This window comes from Girardinichthys multiradiatus, chromosome 5 (genome assembly GCF_021462225.1).
Source record: "Girardinichthys multiradiatus isolate DD_20200921_A chromosome 5, DD_fGirMul_XY1, whole genome shotgun sequence".
Taxonomy (NCBI): Eukaryota; Metazoa; Chordata; class Actinopteri; order Cyprinodontiformes; family Goodeidae; genus Girardinichthys; species Girardinichthys multiradiatus.
The window spans coordinates 51,800,823-51,826,564 of NC_061798.1; the positions used below are offsets into that span (position 1 = coordinate 51,800,823).

The following is a 25,742-nucleotide window of genomic DNA, read 5'->3' on the forward strand; positions in this document are numbered from 1 at the left end:
GAAATGTAAATTTGTTTCGCATCTTGTTAAATTGTTTTCTGAAATGTAAATTTGTTTTCTGAAATGTAAATTTGTTTCGGTACTTGTAAAAGTGTTTTGCACCCCACGGCCACCGTATATCTCTGCTGGAAAACAAGGAAGAAGGTTGGAAATAATGAGAAGACAGCAAAACAAACGGTAAAACAGGCCGTTTAATCTTAGATATAAATGTCTGCTTTTATTTTCTAGGTTTCTGTGTGATCATCTATTTTTAAACATTATTTTATGCGGAAAAAGGTCAAATATATTAATTATAAGTCTGAAATACGACGCACTTTATTTCATCCTTTAAGGTTTAAGTGTTTAGGTAAACATTTGTAAAAACAGAATAACCCATATGATTCTGTTTAGCAAATAATTAAGACCAGAAAACAACAACAAACCGACTCGAAACATCAGTCTTTTATTTCTACATCAGATCTCCTCCTTGGACTTTTACATACAGGTGGAGATCTTTCCACAGTTTCTCAGTTCCATCAAATTGTGTTTTGTGCCTTAGTTAGGTCCCAGACAGCCTCCATGAGGATTCAATCTGAGCCTCACTGTTTGCACATTTAACTGAGTCAACTCACAGATAATATGAGGAAAAGTAAACCGATTACACTGTTTAAATGACAGCTTATCATTTACTCTCATTCTTTTCTGTATTTTGATGAAAATAGAATTTATAAAATAATTAAATAATAATAATTAGAGAAATGGTTACAAAGGAGGCCACAGATATTTTCCGCCGTAGAGAAGAACCACAGAACAGACAGTTCCAGTCACAATGTCAAGATATACGTTCACAATAGATAAGGTAAAATAATGAAGGGGAGGACTACCTCCGCCTTGCAGCAAAAAGGTCATGGGTTCAAATCCTGGCCCGGGCTCTTTCTGCATGGAGTTTGCATGTTCTCCACCTGCATGGGGGGCTTCTCTCAGGGTACTCTGGCTTCCTCCCACAGTCCAAAATCTCTAAATTGCCAATAGGCATGAGTGTGTCTGCATGGTTATCTGTTCTGTGTGTCACTGTGTTGCCCTGTGCTTGACTGGCAACCTGTTCACGGACCATGCAAGGACAAGCGGGTAAAGACGACAGATGGATGGATGGATGGCAAGCATACTTTCAAATATTTCAATGAATGAATAAATGTGGTCTATGCCTAAAAGCAAGGACCATCTTGGGAAACCAACTATTTAAAAATATATTTGTGACAAGAAGTCAGATTATTTCCTGGTGTTTCATCTTTTCCAGTTGACGTAATTTCTTCTTGGCTGGTGTCTGTTGGACTGACAGCAGCTGTTTTCTGCCTGAATGAGCTCTTTTCTTAAATTCTTGTGATGAAACGTTCCTGTTTACTGTAATAAACCCCTTCTTTAATGTTTTCATCAGCAAGCATCAGTAAATGAGTCCATGTTGGCATCACCATGGTTCTGTGGCAACTTCGCACCCTTGACCACCTCAATACTTCTGAGTTTGGTCGTCCATTTCCACGACACGGCCTTCAGCTACTGTTTTGGTTCTCCAACCACTGCGTGTACTTTGAACTGAATAACTCTGGGGACGTCATGAAGGTTAGTGATAATCACCCTGGCTGTCTCCACCATTGGTAATATAGTGAGATGTAAATATGTTACATGGTTCCTTTGGTGTTATTGGATCGGCTCTCATAGTTGGTCTCAGAGTGTCAGCCGGAGAAGGGGGTTTACGGCTTCCACAAGTTTGGGAACGTGGAGGAACTTCTGCCTGTTCTCTACAAACCCAAGAAGAACAAGAGCATCAGACAGGTCTGCAACGCTTCATAATGAACCTTTTATTTCTTTAAAGTCTGCAGGTCTGACTGCATTTCAGATCCTCATCGCATCAAAATCTGGGATTTAAATTCTGAATGTTAGCTGTGGTTCTATGCAGAGTTCTAATGGAGTCTGTTTAGGACAAACAGAAACAGCTGATCAGTCATGTGACCTGTCATGTGGGTCACCTTTAAAAGGTGTTTTTAATAAACACCATGGTGTTTATTAAAAAAGAGTCAAAAACTTTAAAATTAAAGTTAACATTATAAGTTAAAGAATGCTCGTAACTCGTCATATAAAGTGACAAACTTCAGATGCTCAAAAAATGACTAATTGTCCTTAAAATTGTGATTTTTTAATCTTTCTATATTTTGGTTTTCACTGAAATAACTCTGATTTTTTTAATTTCAATTCAGTTCAGTTTATTAAAATATCGTCAGTTCACAATAAATGTCATCTTAAGCACTTTATAGGAAAACAGGTCCAATTCACTTCATTTTATAAAGAATCTAGTTTCATTTCCAGCTCAATCCAATAAATCATAAAACAACATTCAGATCTAATTACATTCAGTCAAATTTAATCCTAATTATAAAACAGTGCAAAGTCAAATTATTGCTGTAGGGAAACATGGCTGATTTTATTGAGTCATTGACTTTGCAGCAATCCCTCATCCTAAGCAAGCATGTGGTAACAGTGGAGAGGAACAACTACATTTTAACAGGAAGAAACTTTTAGCAGAACCAGAACCATGAGGCTCAGCATGAGCAGCCATCTGCTGTGACCAGCTGGGGGTTGAGAAAACCATAAGCAGAAGGAGAAAACAGAACTGGGTCACTTTAAATTACACAATTCTCTCATCATATATCTTAATGAAGAAATACTCCCATGTTGCATTAAGCGATTAGAGTCCTTTTAAATGGCCAAATATACTATCTCAAAATATTAGAATATCTTGAAAAACTTCAATATTTTCTGTCTCTCATTTCACAGAGTGAGACTTATATATTGTAGCGTCCTAAGAGACTGGGTGAGCTGCAAGGGCTGCTGGGTAGTCTTAGCACAAGGAAGCAGTTACATTTCTAATTCTGTGATAAAGAGGGTTGTTAATGTTTGCTGACCTCCTTAACATCCACTCAGAGACTGGGCAGCCTGGGGAAACGGCAAGGATTGTACATTACCTGTAAACTCAGTGGGACTGTTTGCTAAGTTCCTGTCCGTGTGGGGTCCACCATTTCAATTCTGCGTCCTGATAGAATAGCCATTATGAACAGATAAAGTCCTCCAGTTTGGACCCCTACCACTGTGAACATCACAACTGTCACCAGCGAGCAAGCAAAGGTGCTGGGTAAAGGTTTGCTAGAATTTACAGTCGCAAGCAACAGCATGGAGCACTGTTTCTGGCTGGGGAACATGCAAGATGCCAGCATCATCGGCCTTGATCAGCTGGGTAAGGGGGGAGGTGTGGTGGACGTGCCCGGGTCCACACTTCGCCTGGGTATGGAAGTGGTGACGGTGATTCAGTAGGAAGGATCCCAGTCGACCAACCAAGGCACCTGTGAACACACAGAGACAATCATAGACAGTGACTGAGCCGAGAGCAGTGAGGGACTCCAGCATGCCCCCCTCAACTCCATCAAAAGCTTCAGCACACTTTGGCCCCAAGCCCATATCCGCCCAGCGGCCAAAGACCATGGCACCACAGCAGCTAACCAAGCTGCCTTAATTAGAAATCCGCAAGTGTTGGAGGAGCTGTTCAGGAGGAGTAGCCTGGGGCTGGATGCAGAACAGCAGCAGCATCTCAAAGGGTTACTGAGGGAGTGAACTGATGTGTTTGCTGCAAGAAATGAGGACCGCAGGCACAGTGACCTGTTTCTGCATGACATCGACACAGGAGACGCATGCCCCATCCGGTTACAGGCACGCCGGCTGCCTGTAACCGGTAGCGAAACGTGAAGCCGCCCACCAAAAAGTGGAGGAGAGTGGAGATGTTGCGAGCTGGGGTCATTGAACCTTCAAATAGCCCATGGGCTGCCCACATTGCCAAAGGTACCAAAATCTGTTCCAATACCTATGGTTTCACTGTGCGATTAGTCAGTAAACAGCCTCGACCAGAACCCCTTAGAGAATCTGTGTGGTTCTGGTCAATGAGTGACTCAAAATATTTAACTATACAGGTCCTTCTCAAAATATTAGCATATTGTGATAAAGTTCATTATTTTCCATAATGTCATGATGAAAATTTAACATTCATATATTTTAGATTCATTGCACACTAACTGAAATATTTCAAGTCTTTTATTGTCTTAATACGGATGATTTTGGCATACAGCTCATGAAAACCCAAAATTACTATCTCACAAAATTAGCATATCATTAAAAGGGTCTCTAAACGAGCTATGAACCTAATCATCTGAATCAACGAGTTAACTCTAAACACCTGCAAAAGATTCCTGAGGCCTTTAAAACTCCCAGCCTGGTTCATCACTCAAAACCCCAATCATGGGTAAGACTGCCGACCTGACTGCTGTCCAGAAGGCCACTATTGACACCCTCAAGCAAGAGGGTAAGACACAGAAAGACATTTCTGAACGAATAAACTGTTCCCAGAGTGCTGTATCAAGGCACCTCAGTGGGAAGTCTGTGGGAAGGAAAAAGTGTGGCAGAAAACGCTGCACAACGAGAAGAGGTGACCGGACCCTGAGGAAGATCGTGGAGAAGGGCCGATTCCAGACCTTGGGGGACCTGCGGAAGCAGTGAACTGAGTCTGGAGTAGAAACATCCAGAGCCACCGCGCACAGGCGTGTGCAGGAAATGGGCTACAGGTGCTGCATTCCCCGGGTCAAGCCACTTTTGAACCAGAAACAGCGGCAGAAGCGCCTGACCTGGGCTACAGAGAAGCAGCACTGGACTGTTGCTCAGTGGTCCAAAGTACTTTTTTCAGATGAAAGCAAATTCTGCATGTCATTCGGAAATCAAGGTGCCAGAGTCTGGAGGAAGACTGGGGAGAAGGAAATGCCAAAATGCCAGAAGTCCAGTGTCAAGTACCCACAGTCAGTGATGGTCTGGGGTGCCGTGTCAGCTGCTGGTGTTGGTCCACTGTGTTTTATCAAGGGCAGGGTCAATGCAGCTAGCTATCAGGAGATTTTGGAGAACTTCATGCTTCCATCTGCTGAAAAGCTTTATGGAGATGAAGATTTCATTTTTCACCACGACCTGGCACCTGCTCACAGTGCCAAAACCACTGGTAAATGGTTTACTGACCATGGTATCACTGTGCTCAATTGGCCTGCCAACTCTCCTGACCTGAACCCCATAGAGAATCTGTGGGATATTGTGAAGAGAACGTTGAGAGACTCAAGACCCAACTCTCTGGATGAGCTAAAGGCCGCTATCGAAGCATCCTGGTCCTCCATAAGACCTCAGTAGTGCCACAGGCTGATTGCCTCCATGCCACGCCGCATTGAAGCAGTCATTTCTGCAAAAGGATTCCCGACCAAGTATTGAGTGCATAACTGTACATGATTATTTGAAGGTTGATGTTTTTTGTATAAAAAACACTTTTCTTTTATTGGTCGGATGAAATATGCTAATTTTGTGAGATAGGAATTTTGGGTTTTCATGAGCTGTATGCCAAAATCATCCATATTAAGACAATAAAAGACCTGAAATATTTCAGTTAGTGTGCAATGAATCTAAAATATATGAATGTTAAATTTTCATCATGACATTATGGAAAATAATGAACTTTATCACAATATGCTAATATTTTGAGAAGGACCTGTAGATATGCAAAGTGTGAATGCATGACATATGAAATATTATAACCATCTAAATGTTGCGTCCAAGCAGCGATATATTGTGCAGCTCCACATGTAGTTATAGCAGCTGTAGCTCAGTCTGTGACTGCACCCAGGAGAGAGATAATGCTAAACATAAAAGCACTGGACCAGGGGTACCTTCTACTGACAGAAAAACAGAAATAATGCTGAAATATGTCGAGAAACCACACTGCAGCAGCTATTTTCTTATCCATTAGATGTAGATGGCTAAAAAAAAAAAAAAACGTTATTTCCAGTTTGAAAAACCTAAAATAGGTGCAAGAAAAATGTTTATATGTCTTGCACATTTTAATTGGAAAAGATTTAAAACTGCCAGGAGTTCTGGCTGAGGTTCTCCTACTTTTCTTGGACTTCTTCTGAATCTTCTTTCAGACTTATTGAAAACAGGTATTTCACACAGCCAGCCAGCCAGTTAGTCAGTCAGTCAGCCAGCCAGCCAGTCAGTCGGTTCGCCAGTCAGTCAGTCAGCCAGCCAGCCAGTCAGTCGGTTCGCCAGTCAGCCAGCCAGTCAGCCAGCTAGTCAGTTGGTTCGTCAGCCAGTCAGCCAGCCAGTCAGTCAGCAAGTCAGTCAGTCAGCCAGCCAGTCAGTCAGTCAGTTGGTTTGCCAGTCAGCCAGCCAGCCAGTCAGTCAGCCAGTCAGTCAGCCAGCCAGTCAGTCAGTCAGTCAGTCAGTCAGCCAGCCAGCCAGTCAGTCAGTCAGTCAGTCAGCCAGCCAGTCAGTCAGTCGGTTCGCCAGCCAGTCAGTCAGCCAGCCAGTCAGTCAGTCAGTCAGCCAGCCAGTCAGTCAGTCGGTTCGCCAGCCAGCCAGTCAGTCAGTCAGTCAGCTAGCCAGTCAGTCAGTCGGTTCGCCAGTCAGTCAGTCAGCCAGCCAGTCAGTCAGCCAGCCAGTCAGTCAGTCGGTTCGCCAGCCAGCCAGTCAGTCAGCCAGTCAGTCAGTCTGTCAGTCAATTAGTCAGTTGGTCTGCCAGCCAGTCAGCCAGTCAGTCAGCCAGCCAGTCAGTCAGTCGGTTTGCCAGCCAGTCAGCCAGCCAGCCAGTCAGTCAGTTGGTTCGTCAGCCAGCCAGTCAGTCAGTCAGTCAGTCAGTCAGCCAGTCAGTCAGTCGGTTCGCCAGCCAGCCAGTCAGTCAGCCAGTCAGTCAGTCTGTCAGTCAATTAGTCAGTTGGTCTGCCAGCCAGTCAGCCAGTCAGTCAGCCAGCCAGTCAGTCAGTCGGTTCGCCAGCCAGTCAGCCAGCCAGCCAGTCAGTCAGTTGGTTCGTCAGCCAGCCAGCCAGTCAGTCAGTCAGTCAGTCAGCCAGCCAGCCAGTCAGTCAGTCAGTCAGTCAGTCAGCCAGTCAGTCAGTCGGTTCGCCAGCCAGTCAGTCAGCCAGCCAGTCAGTCAGTCAGTCAGCCAGCCAGTCAGTCAGTCGGTTCGCCAGCCAGCCAGTCAGTCAGTCAGTCAGCTAGCCAGTCAGTCAGTCGATTCGCCAGTCAGTCAGTCAGCCAGCCAGTCAGTCAGCCAGCCAGTCAGTCAGTCGGTTCGCCAGCCAGCCAGTCAGTCAGCCAGCCAGTCAGTCAGTCGGTTCGCCAGCCAGCCAGTCAGTCAGTCAGCCAGCCAGTCAGCCAGCCAGCCAGCCAGTCAGTCAGTCAGTTGGTTTGCCAGCCAGTCAGTCAGTTGGTTCGCCAGCCAGCCAGTCAGCCAGCCAGCCAGCCAGTCAGTCAGTCAGCCAGCCAGTCAGCCAGCCAGTCAGCCAGCCAGCCAGTCAGTCAGTTGGTTCATCAGCCAGCCAGTCAGTCAGCCAGTCAGTCAGTTGGTTCGTCAGCCAGTCAGTCAGCCAGCCAGTCAGCCAGCCAGTCAGTCAGTCAGTCAGTCAGTCAGTCAGTCAGTCAGTCAGTCAGTTGGTTCGTCAGCCAGCCAGCCAGTCAGTCAGCCAGTCAGCAAGTCAGTCAGTCAGTCAGTTGGTTCATCAGCCAGTCAGTCAGCCTGCCAGTCAGTCAGTCAGTGAGTCAGTCAGTCAGTCAGTCAGTCAGTCAGTCAGTTGGTTCATCAGCCAGTCAGTCAGCCAGCCAGTCAGCCAGCCAGTCAGTCAGTCAGTCAGTGAGTCAGTCAGTCAGTCAGTCAGTCAGTCAGTTGGTTCGTCAGCCAGCCAGTCAGTCGGTCAGTCAGTCAGCCAGCCAGTCAGTCAGTCGGTTCGCCACCCTGCCAGTCAGCCAGCCAGTCAGTCAGTCAGCCAGTCAGTCAGCCAGTCAGTCAGTCAGTCAGTCAGTCAGTCAGTCAGTCAGTCAGCCAGCCAGTCAGTCAGTCGGTTCGCCAGCCTGCCAGTCAGCCAGCCAGTCAGTCAGCCAGCCAGTCAGTCAGTCAGCCAGTCAGTCAGTCAGTCAGTCAGCCAGTCAGTCAGTCAGTCAGCCAGTCAGTCAGTCAGTCAGTCAGTCAGCCAGCCAGTCAGTCAGTCAGTCAGTCAGTCAGTCAGTCAGTCAGTCAGTCGGTTCGCCAGCCTGCCAGTCAGCCAGCCAGTCAGTCAGTCAGCCAGCCAGTCAGTCAGTCAGTCAGAAAGTCAGTCAGTCAGTCAGTCAGTCAGCAAGTCAGTCAGTCAGTCAGTCAGCCAGCCAGTCAGTCAGTCAGTCAGTCAGTCAGTCAGTCAGTCAGTCAGTCAGTCAGTCAGTTGGTCAGTCAGTCAGCCAGCCAGTCAGTCGGTCAGTCAGTCAGCCAGCCAGTCAGTCGGTCAGTCAGTCAGCCAGTCAGTCAGTCGGTTCGCCAGCCTGCCAGTCAGCCAGCCAGCCAGTCAGTCAGTCAGTCAGTCAGTCAGTCAGTCAGTCAGTCAGTCAGTCGGTTCGCCAGCCTGCCAGTCAGCCAGCCAGTCAGTCAGTCAGCCAGCCAGTCAGTCAGTCAGTCAGAAAGTCAGTCAGTCAGTCAGTCAGTCAGTCAGCAAGTCAGTCAGTCAGTCAGTCAGTCAGTCAGTCAGCCAGCCAGTCAGTCAGTCAGTCAGTCAGTCAGTCAGTCAGTCAGTCAGTTGGTCAGTCAGTCAGCCAGCCAGTCAGTCGGTCAGTCAGTCAGCCAGCCAGTCAGTCAGTCGGTTCGCCAGCCTGCCAGTCAGCCAGCCAGTCAGTCAGCCAGCCAGTCAGTCAGTCAGTCAGAAAGTCAGTCAGTCAGTCGGTTCGCCAGCCTGCCAGTCAGCCAGCCAGCCAGTCAGTCAGTCAGCCAGCCAGTCAGTCAGTCAGTCAGTCAGTCAGTCAGCAAGTCAGTCAGTCAGTCAGTCAGTCAGCCAGTCAGTCAGTCAGTCAGTCAGTCAGTCAGTCAGTCAGCCAGTCAGTCAGCCAGTCAGTCAGTCAGTCAGTCAGTCAGTCAGTCAGTCAGTCAGCAAGTCAGCCAGTCAGCCAGTCAGTCAGTCAGCAAGTCAGTCAGTCAGTCAGTCAGTCAGCCAGTCAGTCAGCCAGTCAGTCAGTCAGTCAGTCAGTCAGTCAGCAAGTCAGTCAGTCAGTCAGTCAGTCAGCCAGTCAGTCAGTCAGTCAGTCAGTCAGTCAGTCAGTCAGTCAGTCAGCCAGTCAGTCAGTCAGTCAGTCAGCCAGTCAGTCAGCCATGCTATGTCAATAATAATGATAAAAAGAAGAAGAAACTGATGTAACTGTCAAACAAAAACACATATAGTCAACTCAAATGAATGTTGGGTCACCAGCTGACTGTAAAACGGGCTTTGTTAAATAAAAAGTGGAAAATGATCCAGTATGGACCATAAAGAAATTCTGCCCAGGGCCTCATATAACTTTGGGCCTCCTCTGAACTGAAACGATCAGAAATTTGTGCAAATGTCAGAATTTCTCCAGAACTCTGAACCTTCAGCGTTTGAGGTGTGTGGTTCTAGGTTTGAAGGAAGAGAAACCTCCTCACTTCGCTGTTGCTTCATAAATAACCAGATCTTTGCTGAAAACGGACCAACGTATCCGTCACCAGACTGATGGAGCCAGAAGAGGAGATTTACGTTAATTTGGAGGAGCTGGATCTCTCCAAACCCCAACGACCCGAAGACACAGGTAGGCTTGAATATCAGTTTATACCAAACAGTCCAACAGACGGTTTTACTGGATTATTGCAAGAATTAATTTCACAGGAGAATAAAGGTTTTTTTAATTTTAACCAATTTAAAGAAGAAATACATTGAAGAAGTTTATGATGGTTTATTTGACTTTTGACTGAAGAAATGACATCTTATGGTTATTTTTAGGAAATACTGAGTTTTGGAGGAAGTGTAGAACTTCAGTCTCACTCTGTGGGTTTAAATGAAACTTTTCTGTGAGAACGACAGGAGCAACATGAGGAACTGAGAGTAGATGTTTGTTTTCCCTCAAAGCTCTGATGAAACAGATGCTTTCTTGTTTCTTCTTTCTTGTTTCATGTAGCAAAGGGTTGAAATTTATGAAAAGATCTCATGTTGTTCAGGACACGCTTGTAAATGAGATTTTAAACCTCAGTTGGTCTTTCCTGATTAAATAAATTAATAAAAAAAGATTCTTACATGAAAGTGACTGAATTTCTGGGACTTTTTGACATGTTGTAGTTTTTTATTCCCACGTTAATATTCCAACATTTGAGTTTCAGTTCACAATATTTGTGATTGATGTGTTTTCAGTGTCTGTTCTGTTTTATCGGATCCTCCTTTTAGATGCAGTAATGGTAGAAATAGATGCAATAACCAGGCCAGGTTGAAAAGTGTCCCTCGTTGCTTCTCATACAGGTTCTGGCTGCTCTAATTGGTTCCCCTGAAAGAACCATGATGACTAAAAAGCCTTCAAATAAATGCATCTTTTACTGCAGCAAGATTATCTCCCATTGAAAAATCTTGAAAGATTCAACCTTTAATTAGAGTCTGATCTGACCACAGCTCCCAGTTCCAGTTAGTTAAAGTCCCAGTACTGCACATGTTCATGTTTGTGATAGTAGGAAATTAAAAGCTTTTCCTGGCATCACTCCTAAACGACTACCATCTTCCTTAGTGGGCCTGGTGATTAGATAAAAATGGGTCCTCGTCCAGTTTAGTGACCAGTGGAAACTGGAAGGTCCTAGAAGCACCGATCAACTTGATTTATAAAGTATAAAGAAAATGTTCAAAGATTTTTTGAGAAAAACAATAATTGTCCCACAGGTGATTTATTCATAAAACTGGTAGCCATAAATGTGGCTCAGACTGTTCAATAACCAGAAAATGTGACAGAAATAAGGAACTGAAATCCTCAGCTGTGGAAATCAGAGACTGGACAGGCATTTTCTGCCTGGAAACCATTAACACCCTGAAAAGGTTTACATAAACATCCAGATGACTGCACAGAGCTACTAAAATGAGTTCAATGAGTTCAAAATAAGCAGATAAGGTCCGAAAAAGGAAACAGTTTGGTCTCTAAACTGGCAAAGAAAAATCTGATCTCCAAGCAAGACTGGAAGTCCCAAAGGAGAGGAACTTTGTATCCCCCTTTCTTCCTGCCTGCTTCCAGGCAACCAGACTTTGTTGGCTGAAAAACACCTTGTCCAATAGGAGATGATCCACAGAAGGATGATGAAGCTCTATTTAAAGACTTATTGGATGCCATAATAGAAAGTCTTTAAACTCCAGGATGGGGCTGGAAATGAGTGGAAAACCTGGTCCAAAGAGAAACTCTGACTGACCTTTAGGAAGCATGAAGAACTGTAGATTAGGACCACTTCAAAGGTTATAAGAAAGACTTCTGCTGCATGGAATGATAATCCAGGAGTTTCCACATATTCAGTTAATGGTATAATTGTCTTTTTAACAGTTACATCAACGTAGGTTTGATCTTTGCCCCTGCAGGAGCTAAACCCATGAAAACAGAGTCTCTGGCTGAGAGGGAAACCAGAACCTGCTCGTGGTTTAAGGTGGCAACACTTTGTCTGGGCTTGCTGAGTTTCCTCCTGCTGTTGTCGGTGATGGCTGTCAGTGTCCTGTGTGAGTGTTCACCCTGAGATGATGAAGAAGAAGAGTGAGACGCTCAGATAACCATCTTCCTCTTTCATGGTGTTCTCTAAGATCAAAGAGACTTCAGTCAGCTGAGCAGAGACCTGGCCAATCAGACGGGAGAGAGAAACCAGCTGCTGATGATGTACCAGAACCTGACCAATGAGAGGGATCAGTTAGGCGTCAGTCTAAAGATGGCAGAGCATCATCTGGACCAAATGAGGACAGATTCTGGTGAGGATTCATTCATTTAGTGCCGGTTTCCCAGCAAACGTCCTTTCAGGCATAAACATTAAAACAGATCAGAGGTTTTATTCTGGATTTAACAGAGAGACAATGAAGAGCATGTTTAGTAATTGATCAGAACTCTCGCTGCAGCATTTAGAATAAGATGAAGGATTTTAACTGGATTTTTATAAACTTCCTGATAACAAGGAAGAAGAACAATAACACAGCTCTGAAATAAAAAAAATGCACCGACTAGTTTTCCTGCACCACTTTGGAACTTCAGAGTTTTAGTTTTGGGAAGATCATCTGAATTTAGAAGCAGAATATTTAAAGTCATCCAAGTTTTTATATCTTCAAGACATGCTTGTAGTCTATCTAACTGGTTGGGCTCATCAGGATTTATGGATAAGTAAAGCTGAGTATCATCAGCGTAACAGTGAAAATGTATCCTATGCTGCCTGATAATTTGACCTATTGGAAGCATATATAGTAAAGAAAATTGGCCCAAGTACTGAACCTTGTGGTACTCCACAATTAACCCTGGAGTTTAAAGATGATTTATCATTTACATGAACAAACTGGAATCTGTCAGACAGATAAGATTTAAACCAGCCTAGCGCTGTTCCCCTGATCCCTACAGCATATTCCAGTCTTTTTAAGAGAATATTATGATATTTTACTGAAGAATCACATATTTCCACCTGTGCATTATCAGTAACATGCCCTGCTGGATGGAGGAGGTTTGGCTGCAGCTGTTACCTTTTGTCTTCATTAAGGAACTCCTGGGAAAGCAGCAGATCTCAGTGTTCATGGAATGGAGCAGATTTGGTGATCATCAACAGTCAGGAGGAAATGGTGAGGTTCTGTGAGTTTCACAGAAAATCTTCTTTGAATGTGAGATGAAGCGATTTGTACATCCTCAGGTGTTTCTGAATAAGCTTGGAGCTCAGCTGAAGTTTTGGATCGGCCTGAAGCAAACATCCCAGGAAGCTGGATGGAAGTGGACCGATGGAAGTTTCTCAAGAACCATGTAGCTGTTTAAAGATCAGCTTCAATCACTTCTTCTGTTTCCCATTGAACAAACGTTCTAACTGTCTGTCTAAATTTTCTTTGCAGGTACTGGCAGTACCGACAGTCATTATGGAGCCAGCCCAGAACTCAGAGTTGTGCAGCTTTTAACAGTTTTCAAAGCTCTCTGTGGGACATCAGATCATGGAGCCATGAGATGTGTTCTCTACAGCTGCAGTGGGTTTGTGAGAAAAAGGCTTCTTATAGCCTCATCTTCTCATAAGTTTGTTTGGAAAACATTGAGACATGGAGTGAAGTTCTGGATGTGCATTTATGAAGATGCTGATTATTAGATTCATATCGTTTATAATTGTTTAACTGAATAAATCATGTTTTTTGTGAAATGTGTTCTTTGCACCAGTGCGTTGATGTATCAAATAAATATTTTCTGGACTTATTTTTAGCATCTCATCCGCATCTGTTGTTTGACTCGTATTTTCAAGGAACATTTGAGCTTACTGATATTCATAATCTGAGTCCAGACACACATCTTTCATGCGAGTTTGTAAAACCTGCTTCCTGCCCTCATGCAACCCGTGTAAGGTCCATAGCATCATGACCTCTGACCTGGGTCAGGATGTAATGAAACGACCAGATCCACAGGAAGTAAAACTCCAGTGATCTCCAAAAACCAGATGCAACTTTCAGGTATTAACTTTAGTGATTCAACCTGAGAGGAAGAGAAAGGAAGGGGGTGGAGCCCTGACATGTTGTCGGCCTCGTTCTTCTACACCTGCTTCCTGCCAGCGTTGGATCCTCATAGGGGTGAAGGCCACCAGCAGAAGCTAGCAGATGCTTCCAGTTTTTCAAAATCAGTCTTAATACATGTTGATTTGGCAGAGGTCAATTTTTGACATCTGTATTCAAATTTAAACTGAAATTAGTATCTCTGAGGCAAAGGTAGGTATTTGATCAATATCACCACAAAGACAGGGTTGTAAAGTCTCTATAGTCTCTAGAAGTAGAATGGGAGGCAGATCCTTTAGTTATCAGGCTCCTCTCCTGTGGAACCAGCTCCCAGTTTTAGTCCGTGAGGCAGACACCCTGTCTACTTTTAAGGCTTAAAACTTTCCTTTTTGATAAAGCTTATAGTTAGAGTGGCTTAGTTTATCCTGAGCTATCTTCCTTATTTTTTACCTCCGTCTTCTTCCCTCCCTGTTGGTTGGAGTAAGGGGGAGTCAGGTTTAGCCTAAACTGGCTCAGTTATGGTTGAGGTGCAAACACACCCTCCATTTCTGCTACCTGTATGACCCCTTCTCTTTTCCAATGGTTATAATCAGTCTGACAGAGAGAGGTATCCCAATCCTTGTGGTTTTTAGTATAACAATGACCATCAGTGGGACCCTTTGTGAGGTTCCTTGAGACGACATTGTTGTAAATAAGCTCCATTTAACTAAATAATCTGAACTGAAACTATCTCTGTAGTTATGCTGCTATAGGCTTAGGCTGCTGGAGGACATAATGACCACTTTCACCCTCTTCGCTACATTCTCACACTACTCTCCAATTTTGCATTATTTGCTGTTATTTCTGCTTTTAACTTTGTTCTCTCTTTTCTCTTCCTAGAAGCTACACCTGGCCTGACTCTGTGTCTACCTGTGACACCTTTCTGGAGAGGGGAATCGTCCGAGCTTCTGCTGGCAACAACTTAATGCTCACCTTCTACAGATGATCCACATAGCCCTGTCTTTTAGTGTTTAACCCTTTCTCTCTCCTAGACATGGCTACTGACTGAGCTTCTACTGTAACTAACTCTATGTTCTCTCTTTCAGACTCTAACCTTGAAAACTGGATCAGAGTTTATCTGTTCTTTCTTTCTAGATGAAACGACTAAAGGAGCTACATCCATTAACATTTACTTTTCCTTCCCATAGAAAGTACTCCTGGATCAGTGCTTCTTTGTTCTCTTTGTATCTCTGCTCTGTTCTCTCTAACCTCCAGTCGGTCGTGGCAGATGGCCGCTCACACTGAGCCTGGTTCTGGTTCTGCTGGAGGTTTCTTCCTGTTAAAAGGGAGTTTTTCCTCTCCACTGTCACTACATGCATGCTCAGTATGAGGGATTGCTGCAAAGTCAACACCAGTGACTGTCCACTGTCTCTACATGCTCATCCAGGAGGAGTGAATGCTGCAAGTCACTGACTGGATGCAATCTGCTGGGTTTCGTTAGATAGAAAAACTTTTTATCCGTTCGTTCGTTCGTCGTCTTCCGCTTATCCAGGACCGGGTCGCGGGGGCAGCAGACTCAGCAGAGACGCCCAGACGTCCCTCTCTCCAGACACCTCCTCCAGTTCCTCCAGGGGGAGCCCAAGGCGTTACCAGGCCAGCCGAGAGACATAGTCCCTCCAGCGTGTCCTGGGCCGTCCCCTGGGCCTCCTCCCGGTGGGACATGCCTGGAACACCTCCCGAGGAAGGCGTCCAGGAGGCATCCGGTATAGATGCCCGAGCCACCTCAACTGGCTCCTCTCGATGTGGAGGAGCAGCGGCTCTACTCCGAGCTCCTCACCCTATCTCTAAGGGAGTGCCCGGCCACCCTACAGAGGAAGCTCATTTCAGCCGCTTGTATCCGTGATCTCGTTCTTTCGGTCATGACCCAACCTTCATGGCCATAGGTGAGGGTAGGAACGTAGACCGACCAGTAAATTGAGAGCTTTGCTTTTCGGCTCAGCTCTCTCTTCACCACAATGGACCGGCACAGCGCCCCCATTACTGTGGCAGCTGCACCGATCCGTCTGTCGATCTCCCGCTCCATTCTTCCCTCACTCGTGAACAAGACCCCGAGATACTTAAACTCCTCCACTTGAGGCAGGAACTCCCCTCCAACCTGAAGAGGACAAGCCACCCTTTTCCGGTCGAGTACCATGGCCTCAGACTTGGAGGAGCTGATCTTCATCCCAGCCGCTTCACACTCGGCTGCGAACCGCCACAGCGCATGCTGTAGGTCTTGGCTAGAGGGGGCCAGCAGGACCACGTCATCCGCAAAAAGAAGAGACGAAATCCTCTGGTCCCCAAACCAGACCCCCTCTGGCCCTTGGCTGCGTCTAGAAATCCTGTCCATAAAAGTTATGAACAGGACCGGCGACAAAGGGCAGCCCTGCCGGAGTCCAACATGCACTGGGAACAGGTCCGACTTAGTGCCGGCAATGCGGACCAAACTCCTGCTCCGCTCGTACAGGGACCGGATGGCCCCTAATAAAGGGCCCCCGATTCCATACTCCTGGAGCACCCCCCACAGGGCATCACGAGGGACACAGTCGAATGCTTTCTCCAGGTCCACAAAACACATGTGAACCGGTTGGGCAAACTCCCATGAACCCTTGAGCACCCTGTAGAGGGTATAGAGCTGGTCCAGTGTTCCACGGCTGGGACGAAAACCACACTGTTCCTCCTGAAGCCGAGGTTCGACTATCGGTCGGACTCTCCTCTCCAATACCCAGGCGTAGGCCTTACCAGGGAGGCTGAGGAGTGTGATCCCCCTGTAGTTGGAACACACCCTCCGGTCCCCCTTCTTATAAAGGGGGACCACCACCCCAGTCTGCCAGTCCAGAGGCACTGTCCCCGACCGCCACGCAATGTTGAAGAGGCGTGTCAACCATGACAGCCCTACAACATCCAGACACTTGAGGTACTCAGGGCGGATCTCATCCACCCCCGAAGCCTTGCCACCGCGGAGCTTTTTAACCACCTCGGTGACTTCAGCCTGGGTGATGAAAGAGTCCAACCCCGAGTCCCCAGCCTCTGTTTCCACCACGGAATGCGTGATGGCAGGATTGAGGAGATCCTCGAAGTACTCCTTCCACCGCCCGATAATGTCCTCAGTCGAGGTCAGCAGTCTCCCGCCCCCACTATAAACAGTGTTGGCAAAGCACTGCTTCCCCCTCCTGAGGCGCCGGACGGTTTGCCAGAATCGCTTCGAGGCCAACCGGTAGTCCTTCTCCATGGCCTCACCGAACTCTTCCCAGGCCCGAGTTTTTGCCTCTGCCACAGCCCGGGCCGCAGCACGCTTGGCCTCACGGTACCCGTCAGCCGCCTCAGGAGTCCCACAAGCCAACCACAGCCGATAGGACTCCTTCTTCAGCTTAACAGCATCCCTTACTGCCGGTGTCCACCACCGGGTTCTGGGATTGCCGCCACGACAGGCACCGCAGACCTTACGGCCGCAGCTATGGGCAGCAGCATCGACAATAGATGCAGAGAACATGGTCCACTCGGACTCTATGTCTCCAACATCCCCCGGGATCTGGTCGAAGCTCTCCCGGAGGTGGGAGTTGAATACATCCCTGGCCGATGGCTCCGCCAGGCGTTCCCAGCAGACCCTCACTATGCGCTTGGGCCTGCCGAGTCTGTCTGGCTTTCTCCTCCTCCAGCGGATCCAACTCACCACCAGGTGATGATCAGTGGACAGCTCAGCCCCTCTCTTCACCCGAGTGTCCAAAACATGCGGCCGAAGGTCTGATGATACGACAACAAAGTCGATCATCGACCTCCTGCCTAGGGTGTCCTGGTGCCAAGTGCACTGATGGACACCCTTATGTTTGAACATGGTGTTCGTTATGGACAATCCGTGACTAGCACAGAAGTCCAATAACAAAACACCACTCGGATTCAGATCGGGGAGGCCATTCCTCCCGATCACGCCTCTCCAGGTGTCACTGTCATTCCCCACGTGGGCGTTGAAGTCCCCCAGCAGAATAATGGAGTCCCCGGGAGGGGCACTATCCAGCACCCCCGACAGGGACGCCAAGAAGGCCGGGTACTCCGCACTACCACTCGGCCCGTAGGCTGAAATGATAGTCAGAGACCTCTCCCCAACCCGAAGGCGCAGGGATACAACCCTCTCATCCACTGGGGTAAACCCCAACACGAGACGGCTGAGCTGGGGGGCAACAAGCAAACCCACACCAGCCCGCCGCCTCTCCCCGTGGGCCACTCCAGAGTAGAAGAGAGTCCAACCCCTCTCAAGGAGATGGGTTCCAGAGCCCACGCTGTGCGTGGAGGCGAGCCCGACTATTTCTAGTCGATATCTCTCGACCTCCCGCACAAGCTCAGACTCCTTCCCCCCCAGCGAGGTGACATTCCACGTCCCTAGAGCCAGCCTAAGCATCCGGGGATCGGGCCGTTGAGGTCTCCACCTTCGTCCACCACCCAATCCTCTTTGCACCGGTCCCTCACGGTTCCCCCTGCAGGTGGTGGGCCCACTGGGGGATGGCCTCGCGTCTCTCGTTCGGGCTTGGCCCGGCCGGGTCCCGCGAGGAGCAACCCGGCCACCAGGCGCTCTCCGACGAGTCCCGACCCCAGGCCTGGCTCCAGGGTGGGACCCCGGCTCCGCCGTACCGGGCGACGTCACGTGCCTCGATATTGTGTTCTTCATGAGGGGTTCTTGAACCATTCTTTGTCTGACCCATCACCTAGAACCTGTTTGCCATGGGAGACCCTACCAGGGGCATTTAGGCCCCAGACAACATAGCCTCTAGGATCATTTGAGCACTCAAACCCCTCCACCACGTTAAGGTGACGGTTCAAACTTTTTATCCAATTTGAATAAATAACTGAATCTGACTGAACTGTTCAATGATTAGGATTAATTGGAATGTATGAACCTGACTGTTGTGAAGAACCTTGAGACGACATGTGTTGTGAATTGGTGCTATATAAATAAACTGAACTTAATTGAATTAAATTGAATTGAATTGAATTAAAGTAAGAGGTATTTACTCTCCACCACCTCCACTTCTTCTCCATGATGGAAACAGTGACTCATTCAGCAATAACTTCAGGACCTCAGCTCATTGACCCATAGCAAGAACGGTGACCCTGCCTGAAAATGTATCTGTTAACCACTAGAGGGAGCTCACACCATATCTGGCATTCAGAATGCTGGCTCTGAAGAGTTTACAGACGTCCCTAAAACTCCTGCAAACTGGATGAGACCTAATGAGACGACAAACTGTTGAGAACATTCAGTACGTCAAGATGTCAGTCTCTCTGCTTAAGAGTCGTTTTATTAAAAGAAAAGACAAAGATGGTAATTATGTTCGAGTCCAAAAATTTGGTTTTATGAAACATTAAAAGTGTGAGCTCAGCTTTTAGATCATCTAGATCTAAAAGCTGAACATAATTGTTTTTTTAAAAAGAGGTTTCATCAGAATATTATTTGGTTTAAAATTAAACCACACATGTGACTTGATATTAAAGGTTTTCAGGACAGAAAAAGGATGAAAACTTGAGGTTCAAATCAATCTAATGGGGGAAGGAAAGAGAGGGAAGTCCTGTAACTGATAAAATAAAGATTTGAGGAAATAAATCATGAAATTAGACCTAAAGAAAACCTAAACTCTTAAAGCTAAACTAAAGCAATCTGATGAGCTGCCCCATATTATTTCACTTAAGGATCTCTTTAATATGCTGCACCACTTTCTCTTTCAGGCAAGTCAGAACCAGACCAACAGCTGCAAGGTAGGACTTGATCTGCTCCAGGATCACAGAAATGAAAGTAAAACAAGATCAGCAGAGATTATGCTTGTTTAACTGTAGAAATGAAAACAGCTACAGAACTCTGCTAAATGCAATAACAGGACATTGTGCTCAGCTTATGGAGCAAAACAGAATCACCCACAGAAAGCAGAACATCCCATCAGCTCTCCAGAAAACAACCGTGTGTTTAGGTTTGGTTATGTCAGATGGTGTGCAGGAGGTTTTGAAAGGATGTTTTCCCTTTCACAGGTTTATGTATCAAGAAAAAAGCTTAACGGCCCTCAGATCATCAAGATGTCCCTTTGTCCTTGCAGCTCTGGGGGACAAAACACGTCTCTTTTCTTGCAGATTATGTACAGTATGGGGGGGGGGTCTTCTTCCCTTGGTTCCCCTGAGAGAACTGCTATCTCCCCCAGCTGTTCTGCATCCCTCTGATTAGACTCACCTTGTTCAATGCTACTCTTCGCCTCCTCAGGATTTAAGCTTCATGGCCTCCATTGTTCTCTCTTGGTTCCATGTCCTGCTCCTGTTTGTAAGTTCATTAGTCTTCATAAATAAATTCATTACTTACATTAGTGTGTTTGGGTCAGTCAGCAGGGTAATACAATGGCATTTCCTGACTTCTATGACAAGAAGGTTGTCAGTTTTTAAAAATGTTTTTCAGGGATGTTAGCCTCTGCTCTGCATGGCGTGTTTCACACTAAGCCGTGTTTTTGTAACTAATATCTTTCCACAACTACACACACAATTAAGAAACACCTCAGATCTTTAGAAAACTGAAACAGTTTAGTAAAGATCTGTCAGCATGGGAAACATTTTATCCATTTAATCCAATTCTGTTGTCAGCTGATGTGCAAACCTAAAACACTTGTTGCATTTTGACTTTCACCATGATCACTGTTAGCATGTCATTCAGAGGAACATCCACCACTCTCCATGTTCTGAGAGCCCCTGCAGCCCTGTGATCTTGTTGGATGTGTTTTGCCAAAACGTTCTGAATGTTGAATGATGTGACTGACAAATCCATAAAGTGAGTTCATGGTTGCATGTTTATCATGGACGTTTGATCTGCAGGATTCTACAGACTGTGTGAGAGATCTGCTCTCGTCTGTTTCTTTGTTACCAAAGTTGTTTTGGAAATTTTCCTATATTGAGTTTTGCAATGTGATCTGGTCCAATTAAAACCTATTGTAAATATCTGCCTGATACCATCAGGTCAACATCTGTTCTGCTCTATTGTGAAAAGGGCCCCCGACACTCAACTAGAGCAGCTAATTCCTGGTTTTGCTCCTACAGATCTGTCTGTGGCTGTAGAGGTTGACAGGCATGGATGGTGCATTCAGGGACCGTTGGTAAACCACATAACAGTCGTGGCAGATGGTCGCTCACACTGAGCCTGGTTCTGGTTCTGCTGGAGGTTTCTTCCTGTTAAAAGGGAGTTTTTCCTCTCCACTGTCGCTACATGCATGCTCAGTATGAGGGATTGCTGCAAAGTCAACACCAGTGACTGTCCACTGTCTCTACATGCTCATCCAGGAGGAGTGAATACTGCAAGTCACTGACTGGATGCAATCTGCAGGGTTTCCTTAGATAGAAAAACTTTTAACCAGTTTGAATAATAAATTGAATCTGACTCTTTGATAGTTAGGATTAATTGGAAAGTATGTACCTGACTGTTGTGAAGAACCTTGAGACGACATGTGTTGAGAATTGGAGCTATAGAAATAAAACTGAATTGAACTGTATTGAATAACCAACACTGGGCTGATTACGCACCCGTCTTTGCAGGGCCGCAGGGGGTGCAGTGCCTCTCCACAGCTGTCATTGTTTGAGAGGCAGGGTACACCCTGGACAGGACATCCAGGATGGGGTTCCAAACCTGGGACCTTCTTGCTGGTCCAGAACCACCATACAGCCTCAAACAAGCATATATACAAAACACTCACCCCCAGAGGCACTGCAGAACAATTTGACAAAACAGTTTAATAAAAAGCCTTTGCTGTTTCTTTCCTGAATGACCTTTATGTGTTTGTGCTGATTCACCTAGAACCTATCATTCTGAGAAACTGGTACTTTTTATTGATGCCTGTTACTATTTGGACAGCATATAAGAGCAATAATTAAAGGTACTTCTCTTTGTGGTTGTGTTTTTTGGGTGGTACTTTCTATATAAAGCAAAATAACTTTAGTCATACATCAGTAACTTTGTTTTTCTGTTTATAAATGTTGTAACCTTTTGACCAAAGGTCCTTCAACATAGTTTAATAAACCAAACTGAGATCAGATGGACTGAGATAGTCAGTCCCGGCCAGGAGTCACAGAATGGGTCAGAGGGCAGAAGCAAGCCAAGCATGCTCACTGTGTCTGAGAACAAAACCTTTTTATTTAAAAGGGACAATAACAGGATGTAACAATGATTACTCTGCAACAGCTGTCTGAGTAGAATGTATGTAATAACAAAATAGTCTGAATCACAGCATGTCTCCATGTTCTAATGGCTCTAATGATGCCCTATTGCATGTGCAGACCAACATGCTCCCAACAACCTAGAAGCTTGCAACTTCTCCCTCACTAGCTTTAAATTGAGACTGGCCTTCAGATAAAGAGTGAAACATCTTCAACTACAAGAAGTCCAGTTTTGTTTGAATCTTTTCGGGATTCATCGTTTCCTGGATGACAGAATCCTTCCACTAAGTTTTACAATCTGCAGTTATTGTCATTGTTTTCTTAACTGATTTGACCCACATGCAGATAGACACTCAGGAGAAAAGATACGTTTTATTATTGTTCAGGAACGTAATGTGGAACTGGAGGCACTGCACTGTACAGAGAAGGAGGACAGGTAAGAACTCAGAAGTCAAATGGAGATTACTGGAAACTGGATCAAGGTTTTTGCTTACAGTTTGATGAAACGGTGGTTGGAGTGGAAGAATGATGTGGAGTCTGGGAGGACTGACTTGATGTTGCTGCGGAACCGGAGAGTTTATCTAGGAAGACGGTGAGTATTTGGTAGTTGTATATCCAGATCAATATACTGAGACGGAGTTACCTGGTGAGGATTCGGTTCAGTAATTGGTGGAGGGTGAGCAGAGTTCGCTCGCCTGAAGATGTAGGTTTTGAGCTGTCAGCCGGAGCTTGAACCAAAATGGGTTTATTCTGAGGCTTGAGTACTTAGGCTGAGGCAGGATCCAAACTGAGGACTTTGAGCCAGAGCTGAAGGTCGCAGGAACTTGAGACCAGGACTTGAGGTTTCCTAGGAAGGAGCACACGAAAGGTAAGAGAATATGAACTTTGACTATAGATTCAGATTTCATAGCTTAGTCGTTTGGAGTTAACACTCAGGCACTGGAGTGCTGACAGCTCCACCTTCTTATACACCCTCCATTTCTGCTACCTGTATGACCTCTTCTCTTTTCCAATGGTTATAATCAGTCTGACAGAGAGAGGTATCCCAATCCTTGTGGTTTTTAGTATAACAATGACCATCAGTGGGACCCTTTGTGAGGTTCCTTGAGACGACATTGTTGTAAATAAGCGCCGTTTAACTAAATAATCTGAACTGAAACTATCTGTGTAGTTATGCTGCTATAGGCTTAGGCTGCTGGAGGACATAATGACCACTTTCACCCTCTTCGCTACATTCTCACACTACTCTACAATTTTGCATTATTTTCTGTTATTTCAGCTTTTAACTTTGTTCTCTCTTTTCTCTTCCTAGAAGCTACACCTGGCCTGACTCTGTGTCTACCTGTGACACCTTTCTGGAGAGGGACATCGTTCAAGCTTCTGCTGGCAACAACTTAATGCTCACCTTCTACAGATGATCCACATGGCCCTGTCTTTCAGTGTTTAACCCTTTCTCTCTCCTAGACATGGCTACTGACTGAGCTTCTACTGTAACTAACTCTATGTGCTCTCTTTCAAACTCTAACCTTGAAAACTGGCTCAGAGTTTATCTGTTCTTTCTTTCTAGATGAAACGTCTAAAGGAGCTACATCCATTAACATTTACTTTTCCTTCCCATAGAAAGTACTCCTAGATCAGTGCTTCTTTGTTCTCTTTGTGTCTCTGCTCTGTTCTCTCAAACCCCCAGTCGGTCGTGGCAGATGGCCGCTCACACTGAGCCTGGTTCTGGTTCTGCTGGAGGTTTCTTCTTGTTAAAAGGGAGTTTTTCCTCTCCACTGTCGCTACATGCATGCTCAGTATGAGGGATTGCTGCAAAGTCAACGCCAGTGACTGTCCACTGTCTCTACATGCTCATCCAGGAGGAGTGAATGCTGCAAGTCACTGACTGGATGCAATCTGCTGGGTTTCCTTAGATAGAAAAACTTTTTATCCAATTTGAATAAATAACTGAATCTGACTGAACTGTTCAATGGTTACGATTAACTGGAATGTATGAACCTGACTGTTGTGAAGAACCTTGAGACAACATGTGTTGTGAATTGGCGCTATATACTGGTCCTTCTCACAAAATTAGCATATCATTAAAAGGGTCTCTAAACGAGCTATGAACCTAATCATCTGAATCAACGAGTTAACTCTAAACACCTGCAAAAGATTCCTGAGGCCTTTAAAACTCCCAGCCTGGTTCATCACTCAAAACCCCAATCATGGGTAAGACTGCCGACCTGACTGCTGTCCAGAAGGCCACTATTGACACCCTCAAGCAAGAGGGTAAGACACAGAAAGACATTTCTGAACGAATAGGCTGTTCCCAGAGTGCTGTATCAAGGCACCTCAGTGGGAAGTCTGTGGGAAGGAAAAAGTGTGGCAGAAAACGCTGCACAACGAGAAGAGGTGACCGGACCCTGAGGAAGATTGTGGAGAAGGGCCGATTCCAGACCTTGGGGGACCTGCGGAAGCAGTGGACTGAGTCTGGAGCTACAGGTGCCGCATTCCGCATTCTGCAAAAGGATTCCCGACCAAGTATTGAGTGCATAACTGTACATGATTATTTGAAGGTTGACGTTTTTTGTAGAAAAAACACTTTTCTTTTATTGGTCGGATTAAATATGCTAATTTTGTGAGATAGGAATTTTGGGTTTTCATGAGCTGTATGCCAAAATCATCCGTATTAAGACAATAAAAGACCTGAAATATTTCAGTTAGTGTGCAATGAATCTAAAATATATGAATGTTAAATTTTCATCATGACATTATGGAAAATAATGAACTTTATCACAATATGCTAATATTTTGAGAAGGACCTGTAAATAAAACTGAATTGAATTGAATACTCCTTCAGGTTGATGGAAATGAGGAACACCTGCTACCCTCCACACCGGAGGATCTTGGCGGCATCTAGTGGTGAGTAAGTGTTAGCAGCAGGCAAAAATAATACATGAAAACTCCCAGTCTCCGACAGCTAAAAGTCCCGGACTCCTGATTCAGGAAGAACTTCAAAGAACCTGAATAAACTTTTCTTTGTTATTATTATTTAAAAATGCTCTTTTAGAGAATAATTCTAGTTATAAAACCTTGCAGGCTGGATGATAATTCATATTTTTCTACAATGAACTGCTCTTGTCCTCCTAGAGTTCAACTGACTCACTTTTGCTCCAGGAAAAATATCTAAATCACCCTGTTGAGGTGGTTCTGGTCTCTGGGCGTCTTCTGGGCACCTCCCTTTGAAGGTTTTCCATCCACGTCCTACTGGCAGGAGACGCCGCGTCAGATCTAGAACTTGCTGAAGGAACTTTATATCTCGTCTGGCCTGGGAACACCATGGGATCCCCCAGAATGAGATGGCGAGTGACACCAGAGAGAGGGATGCCTGGGTCCCTTTCCTGAACCTGTTATCCTCTGTGAGAAGATCTTGGAATAGCAGAAGATGTATGGATGGATGGATGGATGGATTCTTTGTACACTTGTTGATGCTGAGGGAACTGTACTATATTCCCTCTACTATATTTCATATACAAGTTCAATTCTACTCAATTCAGGTCAGTAATTTTCTCTTGTTCAGCCTAACAAAGACCTCCTCAAGTCATTTTAGAAAACAAACTGATCCCATGTAGAATCATGCAGCTCATTTAATCCAGTCATTCCGATGGATTCAGTCCAACCCCTAAAGAAGCATGTAACAACAGTGGGAAGAAATGATTCGCTTAGTCATACATCAGTAACTTTGTTTTGCAGGCTAATGCTACAAAGCATGGCACTGACATGCTCAGCTAGCTTCACCATGGCTGCACTAAATTACTCATTTTCTTTACTTTGAGCTCAACCATGAACAATCTGATTGTCCACCTTGTCTTCTGTCTTTTCTTCCAAAATGTTCACATTCATTCACAGGCTTCTCTTGAGTGAGTCCTCCAGCTCACCTCAGCTCACCTGGCACTTTCTGACCCCTCCTTGCTGCTCTAGCTGTTCTTC

At 45.6% G+C, this 25,742-nt stretch overlaps 1 protein-coding gene across 2 annotated transcripts; it reads left to right on the forward strand.

The window, feature by feature from the left end:
• Positions 1 to 42: 42 nt before the first annotated feature.
• LOC124867985 (C-type lectin domain family 6 member A-like) lies at positions 43 to 13,304 on the forward strand. Of its 2 annotated transcripts, XM_047364740.1 has the most exons (9): positions 43 to 177; positions 1,415 to 1,596; positions 1,696 to 1,809; positions 9,547 to 9,663; positions 11,454 to 11,588; positions 11,670 to 11,831; positions 12,541 to 12,680; positions 12,749 to 12,855; positions 12,942 to 13,304. In XM_047364740.1, the coding sequence occupies exons 4-9, from the start codon at positions 9,588 to 9,590 to the stop codon at positions 13,114 to 13,116; spliced, it is 795 nt and encodes a 264-aa protein (XP_047220696.1). In that variant the 5' UTR covers positions 43 to 177; positions 1,415 to 1,596; positions 1,696 to 1,809; positions 9,547 to 9,587; the 3' UTR covers positions 13,117 to 13,304. The 2 variants fall into 2 exon arrangements, with proteins under 2 accessions (XP_047220696.1, XP_047220697.1); XM_047364741.1 differs by lacking the exons at positions 43 to 177; positions 1,415 to 1,596; positions 1,696 to 1,809 and having other exon boundaries at positions 9,237 to 9,663.
• The last annotated feature ends 12,438 nt before the right edge of the window (positions 13,305 to 25,742 follow it).

Coding starts and splice junctions, on each gene's coding strand:
- LOC124867985 (XM_047364740.1), top strand. CDS start 9,588: ATGGAGCCAGAAGAGGAGATTTACGTTAATTTGGAGGAGCTGGATCTC. Junction 11,832..12,540: donor CCAAATGAGGACAGATTCTG/GTGAGGATTCAT, acceptor GTGCATTATCAG/TAACATGCCCTGCTGGATGG. Junction 12,856..12,941: donor GGAAGTTTCTCAAGAACCAT/GTAGCTGTTTAA, acceptor TTTTCTTTGCAG/GTACTGGCAGTACCGACAGT.